The sequence below is a fragment of the Canis lupus genome, chromosome 21 (genome assembly GCF_048164855.1).
Source record: "Canis lupus baileyi chromosome 21, mCanLup2.hap1, whole genome shotgun sequence".
Classification (NCBI taxonomy): Eukaryota; Metazoa; Chordata; class Mammalia; order Carnivora; family Canidae; genus Canis; species Canis lupus.
In genome coordinates this window covers 54,498,961-54,514,910 of record NC_132858.1, presented here as the reverse complement: position 1 = coordinate 54,514,910, position 15,950 = coordinate 54,498,961, and the positions used below count along the sequence as shown (strand labels likewise).

Below are 15,950 nucleotides of genomic sequence, written 5' to 3'. Positions count from 1 at the left end.
CCCGGCACGGGCCAGCCTGCCCACGGGTGGGCGTCGGCTCGAGCGCTCGGCCAGCTTCCAACAGGGGACACAACCCTCACAGGGCAAGGCAGTGCGTGCGTCAGGGACACGGGTGGCAGGTCTGTGCAGGGAAAGCTGGATTCAACCGGAGAGCCAGGCCCAGAGAATGGGAGAAAACATGTCTGGTCGCCTCCCAGGAAGCTGGTGGCAGCTGAGGAAGGGCCCGCAGGGCTTGGAGGGGCTCGGCTCTGCAGCGGATCTCAGTGGCCCCAAGATGGAACGTGAAGAAGGCCCAGAGAATGAGGCCAGTGTCACCCCAGAGAAGGGGGCTGGGGGGCAAGCAGCCTGGGCCAGGCGGGGGCCACAGTCCCAGACGCACTGAGGAGGGGCGGAGCTGCCCCAGGCAGAGGCAGCGTTTAGCTGGCGACAGGAGAACCGTGGCAGGTGTGGGCCACTGGGAAGTGGGGGACGTTGGCCGCCTGGGCTTCCACGGCCCCCAGCTCCACCCAGGCCCCCCGAGGCTGCCTGCATGGTGCCTCCCCGTGGACCTTGGGTCCTAGAGTCCCTGTGACGTCGACACCAAGTGAAGTGCAAGCTGGCATTGCCGGGAGTGGCGTGCGGCAGTGGGCTCCTGCTCCCCGGCCTCCGGTCAGGTCGAGGTGGAGCCCGGGCTCAGGAGTCAGCCCAGCTGGGGGCCCCTAGCACACTCACTGGTGGCTGGATGCGAGCAGCGGGGCCACTTCAGCTCCCACCTATGAGCACTGGCGAAGACGCAGTGAGAGGACGCAGGGAGAACCCTTGGTGGGGGCCCCTGCGCGCAGTCACTCTGCCATAAACGGCATCCACCAGGATGATGGCCGGCCTCACCAGGGGCGGACGTGTGTGTACATGCACGGGTGTGCCTGTGTGCGTATGTGCGAGTGCGTACTGTGTGTCCATGCAGGTGTGTGTGTGCACACACATGTATGTCTGCACATGTGTGTTCATGTAGGTGTGTGCATGCGTGCACATGAGCATATGTATGCATGCACACTGTGTTCATGAAGGTGTGTCCGTGTGTACAGGCGTGTATATGTCTACATGCGTGTGTTCACGCAGGCATGTGCATGCATGCACATGGTGCACACGTGTGTCCATGCAGGTATGTGCATATGCACACATGTGTATGTCTGCGTGCACGTGTGTCCATGCAGGTGTGTGAGTGCGTGCAAATGTGCATATGTATGTGTGCATACTTTGTATTCATGCAGGCGTGTGCCTGTGTACACGTGTGCGTCCATACAGGTGTGTGCTTGTGCACACGTGTGCACACATGTTCATGCAGGTGTGTCTATGTGCATATATGCATATGCATGTGTGCAGACCGTGTCCATGTAGGTGTGTGCCTGTGTACACATGTGTACATGTATATGTGAACACTGTGCATTCATGAAGGTGTGTGTGTGTGCACGGATGGAAATATGAGCACGTGAGCCCATGCTCTCACATGCATGTGCGCAGAGGCAGGGCAACCCGTGGAGACACCCACTGTCCGGGTGACTGGAAGCCCACAGGGAAAGTGTCAGTTGTGGGCACCCTGGAGGCCACCAGGGGGCGGCAGGCCGGGGGTCACTAAGCCACGAGCCCAGGGACACACCCGGCCTGTCGTGTCCTGGGCGCCTCCCGGAGGGGCCGGCCACTCCGGGCCTGACGCGTGGCGAGCACACAGGAGCGCATCCAGCCCTCGTGGAACTGCCTTTCTGTTAGAAGGCGAACGCAAGCAGCGCCCCTGCAAGGACTCGCGGTTGCGCCCGGGGCCCGCGGGCCGAGGTACCTTTATGCAGAAGCCGTGGTCTGTGGGCGCGCCGTACTGCTTCCTGCCGGCGGTCAGGGAGAAGACGCTGCTCTCTTCCAAGCCCGCCAGCAGCTGCAGGTGCCTGGGCTCCTGCGGGAAAGGCTGGTCAGGGCGCGGCCGGGCGCACGCCCCCCTCGGATGTTCTACGGACCGTGAGCACCTTACACACCACGTGCCGACTTAAGACCAAACTGACCCAGGCCTCGCCAAGGAAACCCACCTCCCAGGACTGTGACACCAGGGGTGCCGGCCTGGCTCGGGGGGTTAAGTGTCTGCCTTTGGCGCAGGTCATGATCTCGGGGTCCTGGGATCGAGCCCCGCGTTGGGCTCGTCTGCTTCTCCCTCTGCCCCTGCCCCTGCCCATGCTCACTCTCATGCTCCCGGTCTCTCTATCAAATAAATAAAATCTTTACAAAGAAATAACGTGTTTGACACTGAGCCATAGCGAAGCCCCGTGACCAAACATTCAAGGTAAAAACCAGGAGAAAACCTGGGGCCTAAAGTCCAAAGTGAAGGGCACACCGCAACACAGGCCACCCCTGCTGCAATGTGCACTTCACATTCCTGCTAGAAATGCACGCACGACTCCAATTTCTTCCCTGCAGGGCCTACAGTAACATGGGCTGCACTGGCAGCCATCCCCCCAGCCACCCTCTGGCCACCTTGGCTGCAAACTTCCAAACCATGGAAACTGAGGCGGTGTCCTTCAGGGAGTCGGGCCGCCAAGGAGGCTCGGCCCCCAAGCCCCAGAGGGGCCCAGCGGTGACGTGGCCAGGAGGCCTGCAGGTCTGTGCTGTCACCTGATTTCTGAGGGAGACCAGAGGGCCAGGAACCCGGAATTAGCTTCACAAATCATCACAAGCCCGGAGGACCCTGACTGACACGCATTTTCACGTCCACTCTGAACGCGGCCAGCCTGGTGTGACGGAGGTGGCAGTGGTGGCTTTAAAACCCACCTTTGACACTCCCTTCGTGGAGCAATAAAGGCCCGATCTGCGCAAACACACGTACAGCTTTCTCCACGACTTCCTCCCCAGCTCCTTCACGTGCAAAAACCCCTGGATTTCAGGACAGCTACTAGAGTTCAGAAAGTTCTGTTGAAGAGATTTTTAAAAGTCAGATAATACTGCCATTAGAAGCATGAGAGCAGGTATGTTATACCGGCATCGCTAACATTTTGATGTTTCCTGGATTATAAAAATATTCTTTTTTGGTCAAATGAAGCATTTCCAAATGATAGTTTTCCTTTCAAAAATCTTAAGACCCACCTAAGCTGGTGTGCAGGGAACATAATCAATATTTAAGCACACAGGAGCCAATGGGCCTTTGTAACACCGACGAGAAAACCCAGGAAGTCACAGATTTCCATATAAAATGTACGTAAGGGCGTCGCCTTTTATCCTGGTTTTCCATGAAACATGCGGTCTGATCATCAGAGTTAGGGCGACAGGGGGCGCTGGGAGTAAGCAGGTCACTTTCATCGTGTGCCCCTCCACGGAGAGGTGTGCTAACAGTTCTCTCTGGAAATACTTCAGTGAGGCCACTGACCCCGCTAAGCCCTCTCACATGCAGGCACATCCTTCTCAGGAAACAGAGGTCAAGAGCCAGGTCCGGGAGTGAAGCTGGGGCAGTGACATGGGTGGGTCCTCTCCACTGGACTGTGAGGGGACACAGCTCCTCCCGCAGGTGGGACAGAGTCTCATGCGCCCTTGCCAAGCACACGAGCCATCCCAAATCAGGCCCTGAGCCCTGGCCCTGATCCCTTACGGGGATCCCTGTCACCCTTACGGTGCACGGCCCATGAGAACCACATGGCAACAAACAACTCTTGCCAGAAGAGGCAAATCCTATGGTCAGGGGGGCTTCAGAGGAGACACCAGAATAGCTCTGAAGCCCTCACCCTTCGGGAGGTGAGAATAGCCCTGGTGATCCAGAGAGCAGACAAGGGAGGGTCGTGGGGAGACTTTGTAGGAACTAACTTTTAGTGGATTCTCATAACTGGATGCCACCTGGAGGGTGCTGGCTGCCCTCATGAATGGCCTGTTCTCTCACTGAACACGCTGTAGACAGACACATTTTTCCGGGCACAGCAGGAATATTCCCCTTCCCAACTTCCCTGGAAGAGCCTGAGCAGCACCCAGCCAGGGGAGTCCAGGGGTGTGTCTGCCACTGGGAGGGGCTGGGGAAAAGCCAGGTTTTCTTGGAACAGGACTTTAGAAGGCAGAGGGAAAATTAAGACAGACGCAAATCTAATTTTAATGCACAACATGCTACCTTTTAAAGGGTTTTATGGCAGCCCAATCCTTTTTCACTATAAGGGGGCACGGTATCTCTGTAGAGATCCCCAGGGCGGTGGCCTGACCCCGGACCCGCACTCCAGAGGAGCCTTGGGGAGAACACGCCAGCCTGTGGCCTCTCCCTTTTGCTCATGTTGCTTCTAACTCACAGGAAGCTTATCCTGTTTATAAGTGCTTGTTTTGCTTTGAAGGAGCCTGGCCACACACACATTTCCCAGGTCAACATTTATTTCTGGTTACTCTAAACCCCACCGGGAGCCAAGCCTAATACGTGATGAAGAATGCAAGCAACCCCATCAAGGTTTTGTGGGGCTGCGACCGCAGCTCGAGAGGACTTGCACCCAGAAAACCTAGCAGAAGTCTCTTCCCACTCAGTACCTGCAAAAGCTGGCTGTGACCGCCATTTGACTGCTGGCACCAAGTAACCATCTGCTCTGGGAAGAAATTCTAAGGAAACAGGAAAACAAATACAGTGAAAGTTAGTTTTCTAAGGTGGGGAAAAGCATGCTTACGGGGGTGCCAATACTAAAAACATTCCTATGAGTGAGTGCACGTCTGTATTTAAAAGGACGATCTCTTTTCCTCCCTTATCCCATGGTGGAAACCTCTACTTCAAGAAGTTGCCACATTTCCTTAAGTGGTGAGCTTGAGGTTGGAGTATCTCTCACGTTTAACGTGGATCCACGTCTCTCAGCGCACACCAAGGCGGAGGGCCGCCACACGGTGCCATGAGATACACAACTCTGGGAAACCAAAAGAGGAGGAACACGGTGGCAGAGAAAAGCTTCTTTTGGTACATCACACAAAATCAGTTATCCTATTTCTTGCTTTCAAATAAGAAAGCAGCCAAACTACCGAGCCAGAAGTTGACGATGGACCTTCTGCTCATGTCATGATGGCTTGACCCCATGACTCAGGACAGGAGCACGTGCCATGGCAGCAGGAGGCTCCTGACCCTGAGATGTCACAGGACACGTGCCCCTCACCGTCCCCCCTCCCCCCACAAATAAAAAGGAAACAAAGATCAGCCCAACATGCCTGGAAACTCATTCTTCTACAAACCATACAGGATTATTTCCTACTTGCAGAGAGTAAGGAGCCTTTATTCTGCTGAATATTGAACTGATTGGTTCCAATTTAACCACGAACTTGTGATATAACTGAAAAAGCCGCCCCTCGTGTCTCCTGACCGAGGGGCTAACCCCCTTGCCCTCTGCTACCAGGAAGAGTGCACTCGTTACCTCTGGCCACTACAGAGGCATTTAGTTAAGCGTCGGAGACTGAGTTCTGAGCAAGGGTTGCTTCGTGAGATAGCGACGCGGATTCTCGAACCCATCTGCTACCCCCATACGGCTCAGCTATGTTATCCTCCGCTGCTGTTGATCCCAAGTAACCACCACAAGATTTTGAGAGTCCCAAACCCTAAACCCAAAGAGAGAAGACACTCACCGTAGGATTTTTGAAAAACTCGTATTTTGCGTAATTCTTCCTAAATAAAAATTTGCTTTCGCTTGCCATGGTACTCTCCACCTGAACCACCAGCTCATGGTCTTCCAGGCACCTTTCTGCAGAGGGAAAACACGAATGTGAGAAGACACAGGTGGAACCTGCAAGGTGGCTTTACCACCACCACCGACACCTGGCTAGATTTCCATTCCTCTTCATACGACGCGAGCGGACATGAGGTCCAGGACTTGATAAAATCTAAATCTCTCTTTAGTGCACTACACCAAATGCAGACGGGGTCCTGAAAGAAGTGGCGTGAGGAATTCAAGTCCGTCCTTACTTTTCTACACTTCTCAGTTTGGCACCAGTGAAAGTTGGGAGAGCCAAGAAGGAATCCCAGCAAGAGAATACGGGGGGGACACGCTGCTGTCGGTCTGTCTGAACACACTTCCTGGGAAGGCTGAGGCCCCATCATCCACATCCTGGAGCTGCTCTCCTAGACAAGGTCGTATTGCTAGGACGGGGATGCAAACACCTCTTATGTGGCGGTCACACCCTCTCCCACCTGTCTCCTCAAACACAGGAAACTGACCGTCCTAAGTCCTGGAACATTCAGCGGGGCATCTCTATGGCAGCCTTGATGTGTGCACTGATGCCCCAATGGCAGAGACGTGCAAGGATCTGTCTGCAGAGGACAAGGCTGTGGTGCTCGCCAGAGGCTGGCCGTGCACGCCAGCACACAGAAGCACGCTGGGCCTTGGCTGAGACAGCACAAGCAGAGGATTCTTTGGTAAAAATATATATATGTATTTTTATATAGCGTCCAGAATCCCGAGGCCAATATATATATATATATATATATATTTATATTTATATTTTTATATATTTTTATTTTTATATTTATTTTTATATTTATATTTTATTTACTTATTCATTCATTCATTTATTTATTTATTTTTAAAAATATATTTAAAGCCCAAATCTGCCAAGGCAAGGAATGTCCTCCCCACGACCGCTAGACCGTCCAGGGCCACACCTGGCACCGGCGGCAGAGCATGAACAGGTCCGCTTGCTCCCGGCTGCAGAGGGCTCCGTCAGCAATGAGTGACCCAAGACCCTGCCCTGCGTTTCCCCGGGACGGAGGGAAGAGTCCTGCCGGGCTGGAGCGCACGATCACGACCGCTACGTTAGCTTTCAGCAAAGGGATCGGCTTGGGTTGGCATTCATTTAACACAGTTTCCAGTGCAAAACACCTGAGTGACGTCTGTTCCGAAGTTTCAGCCAGAAAAAACATTTCTGTAGTTCTAGGGGCAAAACCAACCACCCCCACGCTGGCTGACGGCTGCTTTACAGAACTGACATTTGTCACCAGGTAAAATAAGGAAAAATTGACAAGCGGGGCTCTGGCGACCTGGGTGGGGACGAGACCATGCGGGTTCCAGGGCAGAAGCGCTGTCTGCAGACTGGTGAGAAGCCCCAGAGGACCAGCGGGGAGGCACCAGCTCTGAGGGACACGTGGGCACACGCACGGCTGCTTCCCTCCCGGACAGCCTTTTCCTGCCTCCCCACGTCCCTCTCACCCTGGCGTAATCCTGGGGCAGCTGTGCACAGACTGGGCTGCATCCTGGGTGGCTGGGCCCAGGGCAGCCGGGAGGGAGGGGAGCGGGGACCCTGATCGGGGCGTGCTCCTCTGCTCCGCATCACTCTGGTGCCACCAGGGGGGCTCAGGTACCCACAGAGGTGGAAACGGGGGCCTCATGGCTCCGCTTCTCCAGCCCCCAGGGGACCCGGAGCCCCGAGACGGCAGTGGGCTCGGGGAGACCGCGTGTGGGACCCTCCTCCCAGAGATCCCCGTCTGCCACTGGATGTCCACGCAGCAGTTTTCCCAGCTGTCGAAAAGCCGACAACATCAACTCAAAGCCCTTTTCTCTGGTTCTCATTTTCTCTATGATTCTAAAAACAGGTCTTTTCAAGCAACTCTGGGTGATTCTACTAAACGGTCACATTGCCGCCTATAAACTTCGTATCATCACAGTGGAAAGCGGCATTTCATTGGGGTGTTCCGAAGGGTTTTTCTGTACAAAGGGAAGACTCCAACCTTCCTTAAAGGGGATTCGTGTCATTCAAATTTTTGACGCTGCATCCAGCATCTACACCACCACCCCACACCACGAGCGAAATAGTTACGGATCACTCAACTCAAAAGGCAGATTTTACTTCCCTGCCTTAAAATGGGCCGCGGACACGCGAGTCCTTAGCAGAAACCTGAGCCGCCCGCCCGGGCTGCCGTCAGCATCCCGCCTTGCCTCCCCGTCCCGCGTCCGCACCCGGCTCGGCCCACCCACCACAGGGAGCAGAGCTGGCTGTCAACACGTTACAGCTGCTCGGGGCCCTGGGGACTCGGAATTGCGAACAAAGTGACAGGGAGAGACCACGGCAAGCCGTCGCGCTGTCTGCACGTGCCTGGAAAGCAGCCTTCCTTCTATTAAATATTTCCGTGGGGAAAGGACATCCCTCCGGTGCCTGTCTGGGAGAACGACAAGAAGACCAAGATGGCAAGGTTGGCCCTCGGAGGCTCTTCCGAGCACCGAGCCCCGGACACGGATGCTGTTTTTCCTTCAACACCTGTCTGCATGTCCAGATGTCAGAGGCACGTCCACGGTCAAGTCTTTCCAAAGAGAGAGAGCTCACGCCTCTTCCTGCAGGGTTGCAGCCTAGTCCATGCAACAGTAGGATTCCCCAGACCCCGGAGCTGTCCTCGTGTCACCGTGCTCCGTGCCTAATTGCCAGGCTCCCCTGGTCATCTGTCCTGGCTCCTGCGGTCACCCAGGGCCTGGGGGGGGGGGGGCAGACTGCACTCCCAGGGAGGCAGTTTACCCACAGGCACATTTTCAACACCACAGGGGCACCAGGATGCTGTCTGCATGCCCCAATTGCAGTTTTACAGAATTCCTTTAAAAAAAAATTGTTTGCTCCCTCGATACAGCAGCAGGCCGGCTGTTAAGCACCCCGGTGCGCCTCCCACGAGGGGCATCCTGGCTGATGTGCGCCATCTGGAGGCTGGCCGTGCATGTGCTCAGGGCAGACTGCAGGGCACCGCCGGCTCCGTCGCAGTCCCCCCGCTGGACTTGGCTGCTGAGTGGCCTCAGCCAGGGATGCTGATCACAGGGCTGAGCACGCGACGCAGAATCCCGAGGCCAAAGTGCCCACGTCCACAGGCAGGACGTGCGGGACACGCTAACGTATGGGGCAATGACCGACGGGGAGTGGCTCGCTAGGGCTGGAGTCCCAAGGCGCCGAGCACGCCTCCCCGGGACGGCCCTCACTACGGGCCGCACGCACCGAGCTGGGCGCCCTCCCCACCTTCTCAGACCACCTCGAGTGTGAGTCCAGGAGCTGACGTGGAGGCTGAGAGGCACCGACCCAGCTGTGGAACATTCCCGGCCCGAGTGCCAGTGGCGCCCCTGCCCCGCTCCTCCCCACAGGGCCGCTGGGGGCTGCAGCCACGCACACTCATGGGTGGTCTTCTGCTAGTGCAAATCTTCATCATCGCTCCCTGGCTGTGGAAAAAGCTGAATGTTACTAAGGACCTAACATTTCACCTGTAAGGACCAGGACAGGAATGGTGCCCTGGGATCCTCAATGCTAGGGCCACACGTAGGCTCGCGGAGCCTCCATTCCTGAGGTCCCAGCCTTACGGATCTGAGGTGCTGCCTGCCTCGCGCCCAAGCCACAGACGCCGTGGGTGCAGGCCCCCAGAGCATCCCCACGCCAACAGAGCGACTTCCAAAGGGTCCTATCAACGACCGCGGACGTGAGGCCGGCTGGACGGCTCTGCGCGGAGACCAGGGCCCGCCTGCCAGTGTGCCAGGGCCCAGCACACCCTGAACATTACCCTTAAGAACTGCACTAGCTGAGCGCATGCATGCCCGTTCACGGGGACCCGGCGCCGACGCACCGAGCGCTTCTCTGACAGGCGTGCCCACAGCCCGCGCTCCACCGTAGTTTGGAACTGGACGTCCAGTTCAGCCTGGACGTCCCCCTCCCCCAGGGATAGGCGTCTGACCGTCAGATGCTACCGAATAATGGAAAGAATAGGATTTTTGCCTCAATAGCAACTTAACTGATCAAAAAAAAAAAAAAAAAAAAAAAGGCTTGTATGACAAACAAAAGAACAGGCAGAGAAGACATGGGTGCAGGAAGGCGAGAGGCTCTCACACCTTGCACGTGCTGTCCGGAGCCAGGCGTAGGGGAGCGTGGTCATCACTGCGGACGCGGCACCGGCGCAGCGAGGAGTCGGGGGCAGCCTTCTGCGGGCACTTTGTGCATCTGCAATTCGCTTCACTAACTACTTTTTCCAAACAGCATCCAAGATTGGATCTGAGTGTTCTCTCGTCTTTTTTTTTTTTTTTTCCCTCTCTATCATTTTGCTTTCTCCCTGCCTTTTTTTGTCACATTTACTCGATTTTGTAATAAAGCATTATCCCTTTTAGAGTGGGTCAGGTCCTTCTGTGAATAAGAGGAATAAGGAATAAAAACTATCACGTCCCTAAGAATCCCGTGTGCACCTCTGTATTTCTTTCCCGGGTTCTCGCGTTTTGATGATTTCTGACGGTTCACCTCCTGGCTTGGTGTGCTCGAAATCAGGGCCACCACACAAAACAGGCGAATAAAAATTCCTCAGTCCGATGCTTTTGCGTACCTGTGCCCATTTGATACGTGCTCTCTGTGTGGGCAAAACCAGTCACGGATTCTGATGCCTGCAGAAGGCCCTTCTATGGTTCCCTCCAGAGCATTCAGACGTCTGAACGGGCTTCAACAATGTTCATACCTGGGTCCAAGTCCACAGATGTGCTTTTAAGGTTAATTCTCCGCGTGTGCACATATGTGCACGTGCCTACACCTGGTGTGGTGCGTGCACGCGTCCGAACACACCGCAGCATTCCAACTCTTGTCTAATCTCCAAGTTACTTGTGTATTGGAGATGCTTCTGGCGACCCCATCGGAGCACCGTGGGACCCATTTGGGGGCGTCCCGGGCTGCAGCCTGACCATGTTGCCATCTGTGGCCGCAGGCGGCAGCGAGAATGAGCCACCAGGAGAGGGTGGCTGGAGATGATGAAGAAAGTTCCTGTTGGTGTGCAAGCACCCTGGAGATGGGCAGAAATGGGAAAGAAGAGAGAAAGTGTTCCTGATGCAAACTGTGAGGCCCGCTGTGTGCCTCTGACGGCTTGGGGGGAGCTGGAATGCGGTGACTTAAAACAACACCAACTCCAATTTACGCAGCATCGTTCAGGCTTCGATTGTAGTGCTTTTTTTTTTTTTTTTAAACTTAAAAAATGTTTTTTTTTAAACTTAAAAATGTTTTTTTGTATTGCATCTTTCAAAACAACACAACTGAGTTACACAAGTCACGGCTGAAGTCTGATTTATTAATCTTCCGGAAGGGTTCACAAGAGCGCAGAACCACGGGAAGAACTTTGCGATCTGTGCAATGTTTCTCCTTCACCACGTGCAAGAGGTACGGTTGTCGAATTGGGAGAAAGTTGTGGCTCCTAAGTGTGTGCCTATGATTTTGCGAGCGCCGTACGCTACCCACTGAGAACAAGTCTGAGAAGCTTCTTTACCTGAAGTAGGCCACCCGAGCAAGAAAGCCCGCAAACCCTCCAAAAATTAAAAAAAATAAAATAAATAAAAATAAAAATAAAAAGGAAAGCCTGCAAACCCAAAACCTCAATAAGTTTTGTATGTGGCCCCCGTATTAAAATATTCTCTTGCTTTATGGGGATCCCTGGGTGGCTCAGAGGTTTAGCACTGCCTTCGGCCCAGAGTGTGATCCTGGAGTCCCGGGATCGAGTCCCGCGTCGGGCTCCCTGCGTAGAGCCTGCTTCTCCCTCTGCCTGGATCTCTGCCTCTTTGTCTCCCTTTGTCTATCTCTCATGAATAAATATAATCTTTAAAAAATATATATTCTCTTGCTTTGTACACACTACACATGTGTGCACTCCGTGAAGACACTGTGAGCAGCTCAGGGACACCTCGTGAGACTCTAGCCCAGAGGCTCTGGGGTACGTGGGTTCCCCTGGGCCTCCCGCAGGCCCCTCGGGCGCCACCACACCCCCCACTCCCGTGACCTGGACAAGCTGCTCTCTGCTTAGTGATGCCAGGACGGTGCTCCCCCGAGGCCCTGCAAGGGCTGTAGGATGCTCCCCCTCAGATCGCAGCTGAGTAGCGAGCCCTGCGCGCCGGCCACAGCTGGTGGTCCTCCAGCCAAATTAGAGAGAACCTTCTCGCTGTCTCTGCACCCTCGAGGCACAACCGCTGAGGCATGTAGGAGCAAGGTTCTGAAAGCCCCAGATGGGGGAGGGTTGGGAGGGAGCAGGAGAAGCAGCAGCAGCAACAGGTATGCAGTGCCGTGGGGGCGGCACAGACCGCGCGCCGGAGCGCCGGAGCCACGGCCAGGACCCAGCCGGCTTCATCTGACCGCATGCCAGGTTCCCAGCGTACTCCCTACCTAGTCCCAGGTGCGGGTGGTGCTCCACCAGTGTCCAGCTGTTGTCGTCCACACAGTGGCTTCTGTAAACTAGCAGCTGGCACAGGTCCCGGGCTGTCATGTCCGCTAGGATCTCCACCACTTTGCTCGTCCCATCTTCACTGAAGATTTTCACATCCTGCAACATACAAAGGGGACACTTAGCGTGGGTTTTCGAGGGATAAAAGCCGAATCAGGCTACAACAGGAAAGGCAAGCATGGCTGCGTTCCAACACACGTACAACCGTCCTTGCACACGGCAGGCAGCTGGCCGCTGCCCGGAGGCTGGAGGGCCCCCAGCGCCCCAGCCCGGCAGGGCACCTAGGGCTACAATAGGAAGTTCTGGAAACACCAGGACACTTCGGGGCAGACAGGGCGTGCGGCCAAGCGGAGCATGCGGACCGCTTCCCGGCCACCTGTCCTAGGAGGCGCCTGAACTCGTTTCAGATCCTGCTGTGGTCTTGGGGCTGCACATTTCCTATTGGAAGCAACTGCACAGACAAGGTGACCCAAACCTAACTCGGGATGACCCCACCTGCTGTCCGCTCCCGGGCTCGGGGCGCAGCGGCCAGGACCCCGCCATACCCCACACAGCTCAGGTCATAAGGCTCCGAAGACTTGACAAAACTCAGAACGAATATGCTGAAATTTAAAACACTAAAAAGGCGGGACGCGGTGGGAACGCAGTCAAGATTGGCCCCCGTCCCCTACGAAATCACAAGCCGGCTTCATCTCCCTGGAACCGCTCAAAGCCACAATGGACACGTCGCTTCCAGGCAAAGGGACGGTGAAGCAGAAATCCCCAGGACCCTGAGCACCCTGTGCCCTGGCTCCAGAGCCACAGGGAGAGGGACACGCGATGCTTTAAAAGAACGGACAAACCACCTCACCTCAACGGCACGGAAAAAGCAGTCAGAGGAACAAGATGGCATTTTAAATCGAGACAGTGTCCTCGAGGGTTGTGGGCCCCCGGCTGTTGCCCCACTGAGGACGTGCGGCCTCTCCGGCTCAGCTCCGAGGAGGTGAGGGGAGCCCCGGTGGCAGGCCGAGGAGCCCCGTCCCTGGGCCTGATGCGGTGGCCCCCGCGGATGGGCTCCCCAGCGCCGGTGGGGCGGGGGCAGGACACTCAGGCAAGCGCGTCAGGAAGAGCCCTGCTCCCGTTTTCCCACGACAGGGAAAGAAAACGCGGGAGGCCCGGAGCCGAGCACGCGTGTCCTCTGGATCTAGGCCCGTCTGCCAAGTGCCTCCAAAACCTGCGTCTGGGGCCCGCCGGCGCTGGCGACTGCGGAGCAGGGCTCCTGTGGCCTCTGAATGCCAGCTGGGCCTGACAACGCTCCCTGCCCTTCTCTGTCTCTTCTTCCAAGAGCTTTGTCTGGCAGGAGAGGACGCCGGCTGGGGTCACGGCCGGGAACGCAGGAGCAGGATGGGGACGGCGCGGTGCCAGGCTGCAGACCGCTCCGGGGCAGGCCACCCCAGAGAAATCCCCAGGGGGGCCGGTCAGGACCGAGAGCCAAGCTCCCAAATCACACGCATTTTTGCAGAAATCTACTCCTCTCTTTCCAGGAGTTCACATTTCACTCCATAGAAACTTCCAAGGAACAAAGTAAATATTCAAATGCAGCTGACAGGAGGGAGTCCATACGAGTGACATCTGGTTCAAACAAAGAATGCAGGTCCTGTCTACAGGTCAAAACTTTTGCAAAGAAACAAACGTGCCGACATGAAAGAAAAATGGATTTAGGAAATACAAACGGGTCCAGATAACGGCTTATAAATATGCTAATATACCGTCCCCCCTGCCCTCTGCTCCCGCGCGGCCGGCCGGGCCACGTGCTCCTGCACCACCTCCTTCCTCGGCGTCCGAGTGAGCTTCTCCGGGACCACGGTCGACGTTGGCTTCTCTAGAACCTTCCAATCGCGTTCAAGTCTGTTTATCAATTTTCCTGCCCCAAATCAGGAACGGCTCCAAGACTTAAAGGTAAGGCCCCAGGATTGAATCCTCTTTCCGGCCCAAATGTATCTTCCTTTAAGCTCGCTCTTCCCTTCCCTGCTGTTCCACGGCCACCCCCCCCCCCCCACGTCTATATATAGTCTCAGTATTAAAAGCTAAGATGTGCTTTGTCACAGGGCCAAGTCCACGGCCTTCGGATTCCCAGAGCAGGCCGGGCTGGCGGGCCTGGGGCAGGGGGTGGACACGGAGACAGGGCTCCGGGCACAGGACCTCAAATTCCACGCTGTGGCCCGACATGGGCCGGCACCTCCCAAGCACGGCCGAGCCCGCTGGCCACAGGTGGAACCGACCCCCAGGACGGGGAATCAAGGGAGTCACTTCACGCCAGCAGCCTGGGGCCGGGCATGCTTGCAGAGCCTCCCAGGAGGGCGCGTTCAGCAAATCCTAAGGCACAAGGAGAAACGTCCTGTAACAGTTGGCCGCCTGCCGCCGTGCCTCCCGAAGCCAGCAGCTGAAGGAACATCCTGTACCAGGACAGGTGCCTCTCTGGTCACCACCTGGGCGGTGCCGGGGCTCATTCTAGAAGTGAGTAAGGCTTTTCGCTCTCAGCCTGGGTCAAGGGCTGCTGGGCGGCAGGCGGAGCCTCCCTCGATGGATGGATGGATGGATGGATGGATGGATGGATGGATGGATGTGCAAGCACCTGGCATGGGGCACGACACAGAAGCTTGTCTGCATCCCCGGCTCACGGTTCAGCCAGGACGAGATTCCTCCCATGGGCCCGCGCTTTCCCGGGGTACAGCCTGTCCGGGGAACATACGGATCTGGTCATGCCAGGATGGGGATGCGCTCAGAGCACAGCCCTGCAGTGCCAGCCCGAGGTCAGCCCCCTCCTGGCCCTGTGACCTCGGCAGGTTAGATGCTAGCTGACCCCGCTTTCTGTCCTGCGAGCACTGCTCAGGGAGTCACTCAGAAAGCACAGTGTTTGCTCTGAGGGTGTCAAAGACCATTTATGACCTCCCTTAGCAAGGGGGGGGCGGGGGGGCGGTCTAGAGCCAAACCAGGCTGCAGTCTGGCTTCATCGCTAAGTAGCAGCGTAGTGGTGGGAACCTGGCACAGCAGCCCCGTGCCTCACTCTCCCATCTGTGAGTAGCGCTGACTTCCTAGGGCAGGCCTGGCTCAGGCTCAGGAGAGCTCCCCCTTGGAAAGGTCTCGGCCCCCGCACCTGCCCTCCGGGGGCGTACGTGCACAGGACGTGGAGCCTGGAGTGAGGCGGGCTCCACCCAAAGGCTGCAGACACGGAAGGGGCCACCTGGACTCCGACGCGGGCTGGCGCATCTGGGAACGCAAGGCTCCTGACCTGTAGGATGCTCCGCGAGTGACTCGGTGGGAAAAGCCAACCCCCGAATCCCCAGGGTCCTCTTCTCTGCTGCAAAAGCGTTAAAAAATAGAGTGGTGGCAATATTGAAGAGGAGATCATCACAGGCATGCCCTCAAGGGCATGAGGTGCTTCTCTGCAGAGGTGGAGGGGCAGGAATTCTCCATCAGGACACCCGGCCTCTGACTGGCACCGCAGCCCGTGATAAAAGCCCTGAAGTGGTGATAGAACATTCAGGCGTCCCCGGAGCCCTGCTGTCACTTTTGATATGTTCCCTGCACAGACTGAGAAGCAAACCACAAGGAAGGAGTCTGAGAAGGATCAGGGTGGAGGTGACGTCATCTCCGTGCCCCAGTGTGTACTCTGGGGAGCCCGGGTCTGGGCCCGGGTCCCCCACAGGGAGGCCGCGGGGTCACCTCCCTGCTGTCAACATCGCGGGGCACGCCGCCCTGGCTGCCTTACAGGCTCAGGACGTCCTACTGAGCTCAGGAGGCCATCACCGCGGCCCAGACC

At 56.5% G+C, this 15,950-nt stretch overlaps 1 protein-coding gene across 5 annotated transcripts in view; it reads right to left on the bottom strand.

Annotated features, from left to right (window-relative positions):
• Positions 1–15,950, bottom strand: part of GRB10 (growth factor receptor bound protein 10) — a 157,021-nt gene that overhangs the window by 13,224 nt on the left and 127,847 nt on the right. For 4 of the 5 annotated variants that reach the window (XM_072791706.1, XM_072791707.1, XM_072791708.1 and 1 more), the window contains 5 exons: positions 12,091–12,247; positions 5,581–5,696; positions 4,510–4,578; positions 2,791–2,928; positions 1,814–1,924 (listed from right to left, as the gene is read on the bottom strand). In XM_072791706.1, coding sequence (XP_072647807.1) covers positions 1,814–1,924; positions 2,791–2,928; positions 4,510–4,578; positions 5,581–5,696; positions 12,091–12,247 — 591 coding nt within the window. Of the gene's footprint in view, positions 1–1,813; positions 1,925–2,790; positions 2,929–4,509; positions 4,579–5,580; positions 5,697–12,090; positions 12,248–12,998; positions 13,056–15,950 lie in introns of those variants that run through there. The other variant, XM_072791710.1, reaches the window with a different exon arrangement.